This window comes from Silurus meridionalis, chromosome 13 (genome assembly GCF_014805685.1).
Source record: "Silurus meridionalis isolate SWU-2019-XX chromosome 13, ASM1480568v1, whole genome shotgun sequence".
Lineage (NCBI taxonomy): Eukaryota > Metazoa > Chordata > Actinopteri > Siluriformes > Siluridae > Silurus > Silurus meridionalis.
The window spans coordinates 4,394,173-4,399,309 of record NC_060896.1 but is presented as its reverse complement, the minus strand read 5'-3'; the positions used below and the strand labels follow the sequence as shown (position 1 = coordinate 4,399,309).

The 5,137-nt window shown below is 40.8% G+C and overlaps 1 protein-coding gene across 1 annotated transcript; it reads right to left on the bottom strand.

Moving 5' to 3' along the window:
* Positions 1-342: 342 nt before the first annotated feature.
* On the bottom strand, positions 343-4,720 carry LOC124396001 (cytochrome P450 1A1). The gene is made up of 7 exons (XM_046864926.1): positions 4,590-4,720; positions 3,204-4,083; positions 2,983-3,109; positions 2,767-2,856; positions 2,508-2,631; positions 1,860-1,946; positions 343-1,570 (listed from the first exon to the last, which is right to left on the bottom strand). Exons 2-7 carry the CDS (start codon positions 4,041-4,043, stop codon positions 1,213-1,215), a joined length of 1,626 nt encoding a protein of 541 aa, XP_046720882.1. The 5' UTR covers positions 4,044-4,083; positions 4,590-4,720; the 3' UTR covers positions 343-1,212.
* Between the last annotated feature and the right edge of the window lie 417 nt (positions 4,721-5,137).

Below are 5,137 nucleotides of genomic sequence, written 5' to 3'. Positions count from 1 at the left end.
TTGTGTTTGATTACATATACTCTCAGTTATAGTCTTTATAGTTTTCTTTGCACAGTACTGTATATTTAGATGATACATAGCGTATATTTAGATGTTGGCGCTATCTCGTGTTGTGTATATGTCCCACACTGTCTTGTGGTGTCTGTCTTTACTGTTTTTTGTCTGCACTGTTGACACTCGATTGCACTTTAAATAGCTTTATGTTGTGTGTTGTAGCTCTATGTTGTTTAGTGTAGCACCAGGTTTATTATTAATGAATTGTCTTTTTAGGTTCTCACTTACTCATTTATTGTAATCCATGATACAAACTAACATTTTTTAAGTAAAAACACAGACAGGTGATTGGTTATAAATTCATCTCTTAGTTTTTATTTTAGCCAATGAATCCAAGAGTGGCAAAACCACGCAACAGCAAGAGTACAAAAAAAAAGCATAATTATTATAATGAATTTCATTTCCTACTTCAGAAAGTTACAACTATATATAAATTCAATTCCTTCATTTTTCCAACACACAGACACACACACACACACATATACACACATATACAAATTAAAACCAGCGGCTTATCGGTTCTACCTATTTCGAAAGCAATATCTCTGAGATAAATCGCTAAATTAACTCAATACAAAACTTCAGCATAGCGTCCGAACAGAAGACAAGGCACATTAGAAGACTGGTCAGTAATACAGCACATGAGCGTGTGGATCACATTTTGGGATGAAGCTTAAATATCCTTTTGAAACGAACTTCAGTGTTGCTCACCAAAGCAGTTGATGCTATGGTTCATGGAAAAAAAAAGATTCTCCTTATATATTTCTTTGTATACTGAATATATATATATATATATATATATCGTAGCATCTAAGAAAACAGTCAGTAGTACTGAACATGTTTAAAAAATAAACATACTGCATATATTTTTTCTATATTAATGAAGCTTAATCAGAGAAACAGCCACTTTTCGTTCTGTCTGTGATTCGTGCTAAAATAAGTTACACAGAATCAGATTTAGAACCACTGCAGCATGGTACCTGAGGTACAGCCTGGAATTAGCCACGACTCAATTCCTAGGTGATACAAAATACCTATAATACTAGATATAAACACAGCGTCTATACCAATATCATATAAATTGTTCTTCCGGCAGCTTGGTGACTACATTCTGAGAAAATTTTGAACTGCGTTTAAGACTGATAAGCGTCAGACATTTCAGCCACAGCACTGTGATTTAGATTGTGTCACTGTACTAAATGAGAGCTTCTCTTTTAAAGGAGTTTCGAAACCAGGCCATGGCTTGGAACGCAATAGGCAGCGCTTGTGCTTCATGGTGAGGCCGTACTCAGGGGTCATGTCTGGCATCTGCCCTGGCATGGGGCTGAACTTTAACCTTTGGATGAGGATGGCGAGGAACAGGAAGACCTCAGAGCGGCCGATGACTTCGCCAACACACCGGCGTTTGCCCAAGCCGAAGATCATCACCTTCTCGGCTTCCATCTTGTTGAGCTCAGTGCCATCAGCACTGAGGAAGCGGTCGGGGTTGAACAAGGAAGGCTCTTTCCAAATCTCCCTGTGAAATCGGAATCGATAAAATCATATTCTATGACGCCATTCGGTCTCATATATACACGAGTTGCCAAGACATGCAACAGCACAAACATTTGTACAATTGAAATTTGATGCTAAGCTGGTGTAGAAGCTCACTGCTAATGTTCAACATTAGTGACTAGAAAATCAAGAGAATAGATTTTAATATATACACTCCGGGCCACATGATCAATCTGAAACTCCCAATAAGAAACATTCCAGACAGGCCAATTTCCTTATTTGATTTCTCCAAAAAATAAGGTTGAACTTACGGGTCATGGTTGATCTGCCACTGGTTAATGAAGACACATGTGTCTTTGGGAATAAAGTATCCATTCAGTGATGTGCTTTTCGTGGTACTGCAAAAGAAAACATTTAATAAATATGACGTCTCAGCTGGATAGTACACTTGGTTCTGATTGCGCAGTTTCAGCAGCTCTAACACTAGTCCTGTGAGCGAGAATTATTAATATAATAAAGCTGTGTTTTACAAATTGGAAGGAGTCTCCAGTGTTAGAATTTGAGTTCTAGAGTCAGGAAGTTTAAGTTGTCCTTTTGAGTGTCTGTCTGTCTGTCTGTCTGTCTGTCTGTCTGTCTGTCTGTCTGTCTGTCTGTCTGTCTATCTATCTATACATACATATATACATATATACACTATAAAGTAAATAAAACAATCGTTAGTGTTTTGATTCTTTTGGATCTTCTGGATGGAACCAGTAACTGATTTCTGATAATCTGATAATGATTTCTGATAATAAACCCTATCATCTTTTACTTTTGACTCAATAACTATCAGACTTAAATGGCAGGATTTGCTGTGTGTGTGTATATATATATATATATATATATATATATATATATATATATATATATATATATATATATATATATATATATATATATATATTTCAGCAACATACCAGTGCGGGATGGTGAAAGGAAGGAAGGAGGAATGACGGAAAATCTCCATGATGAAAGCTTCGAGATAGATCAGGTTTGTTTTGTCCTCCAGGCTTGGCATACGGTCCATTCCAACCTTCTCCTCTGTTCAACAAAAGCAGAAGAGACAAAGTAAAAAAAAGGGCAGACTTAAATTTGTCTCATTTGATGACTCATCATATGCGTTCATTCACTCGAAGAACAGGAGTGTCTGTCTTAACAAATATTAACTGGACTTACTCAGCTCTTTGTGTAGTCGCTCTTGAATCTCAGGATAGGCCACAAGGTAAACTACAGACCAGGACAAAGCTGTGCTGATTGTGTCAAAACCTGTAAAGATATGATGATGAGTACAGAGCCATGCGGGACGCTTGACAATAAGCTATTGGATCAATTTGGTAGAGTTTATCTCCTAAATATGGCTGAATCAATCAACTGTTGATAAGCTTTACTCACCGGCTCCGAAAAGATCATTCACAATTCCTACTATCTTCTCGTCAGACACCTGGATATTGGAGTTCTCGTCCAACTTCCTGTCCTCACAGTGATCAATGAGCGAGTCTGTGATGTCCCGGATGTTGTCCTGTAAATAGAATTTAGAAAACATGAACATCCTGGATTTTTGTCAGCATCTCATCACACTGCTGGGGTACACGTATCTGAAAGAGCGCACCAACCTTATCGTATGTGTCGTAATGCTCTTTGACGATCTTGTGCATGAACACATTGAAGCGCTCGTTAATTTCCAGGAACTTTTTCATGGTCGTGCTGGGCAGAAGACGCAGAAAGGGAATGAAGTCGGCTGGGTTTCCGCTGCCCGCCACTTGGTTGAACTCGTCACTCATGTTTACCAGGTTGACCAGCTCGTCGTCGTCGTGGCTGTAGCGCCGGCCGAAGCACATGCCACAGATCACGTTGGCCACGGACACCACGATGTGACGAAAAGGGTCGAATCCTCCGTCAACCTCCATTACGCTGTGCAGTCTCTCGATCAGGTACAGCCCCTCTTTGCTGATGTGCTCTTCCAGGGCGCAGGAGTACTCAGCGGTCTGACCCTTGATCGTAGCGAACGAGCGCAGAGCATTGTGGGCCAGCTTGCGACGTGTACGCCATACACCCACCTGGTCGGAGCTGAATGCCAGGCTCTTCCCTCCGCTGATGAAGCGGAAGCTGTAGAGGTCAGGACGTCCGGCGAACTCTTCACCCTGCTTGATCAGGGCCTGGCGCACCACCTCAATCCCACCCAGCACTGCCACAGGACGTGTGCCTATCTGGACTTGGAAAACCGGGCCGTATCGTTTGCTCATGGTTGTCAGACTCAGGTGCGGGTTGCTTCCCAACTCCAGGACGTTTCCGATCAGAGGGAGAGGTTTCGGCCCTGGAAGTGGCCGCAGACCCTCAGGAATTTTGGTACGAGAGACCCACAGGAGAAGATACACTGTGCATATTGTTATAATGGCCACAAGACTCTCCGACACCGAGATAGGACCTAAAAATGGGATTTCTGCAAGCACCATTTTTTTTTTTTCTCCGGGACAAAACACCTCAGAAAACACTCTACACAGAGAAAGAGACAGTGGGAAAAAGAGATTGCATGTGTGTCAGAGAAAAAAATGGCATTTTGCAAATATATCATTCTGACTGATTTAAAGCCTATTGTCTATTTTGTGCAGAACTGCATGTTCAGGTTCTGAAGAGATTGCATTATTGCGTCATGCATTAATCAGAGTCTGCACAGCACTCAATCAGTTAAAGACCGAGCAGCGCGCGCGGCTCTCATCAAACAGGCGCATTTATCGCAGTTTTGCCCGACGGAGGATAGAGAGCGCGCGCACTTGGATATGTGCCACGTAAGGAATAAACTTTTTTTTTTTTTAAATAAAAGATTTATAAAAAAAAAAATGCACGCAAGAATAAAATAGGATAAAAAATAATCAATGCAAACGTTATTTCTCTGCTGACTAGCTTTTAATAGTAATAATAATAATGACAATAATAATAATAATAATAATAATAATAATAATAATAATAATAATAGTAAAACTATCCTAAAGCACACTTACCTTTCAGACCCTAGCTCAAGTTTGTAAGGTCCAGCTCTTCAAAATCTTTCAGATCTGTTCTGCTTCTATGAAACTCTCAAAGCATACAAAACGTTTTTATAGAGGGGCTCGTGCGCCGATTGGCCGGCCGCCCGGTGACGTCACGTCGGCGGAGCGTTTGAGGTGCGAGAGCAGCAATTACACTTGAATGGAGATTGCAGGAGATCACAAGGAAAGAGGTTAAAGAAAGAGAAGGGGAGGGAGAGGAAAAAAATAAAAACACGCTTTATGATTTCACCCGCTGATAACTCTATGGTGTTTGATAATAATAATAAAAATTATGCAAGCATGCATAATGCATAAATACAAGCATTTATTTCATGAATATAATAAGGAGAAATGGTTGATGCATGCAATTCGAGCGTGTTGCTTTATATCATGTCCATTGAACTCTATGGATCATGGCAGTAGTGCACGCGCTCGTCCTGTTGTGAAAGTCCTGTTTGCGTGACTCCCCTGAGCACCGCCGCCGCCTTCGCGTGACTGCGGCCGAACAGATTGTATAGGAG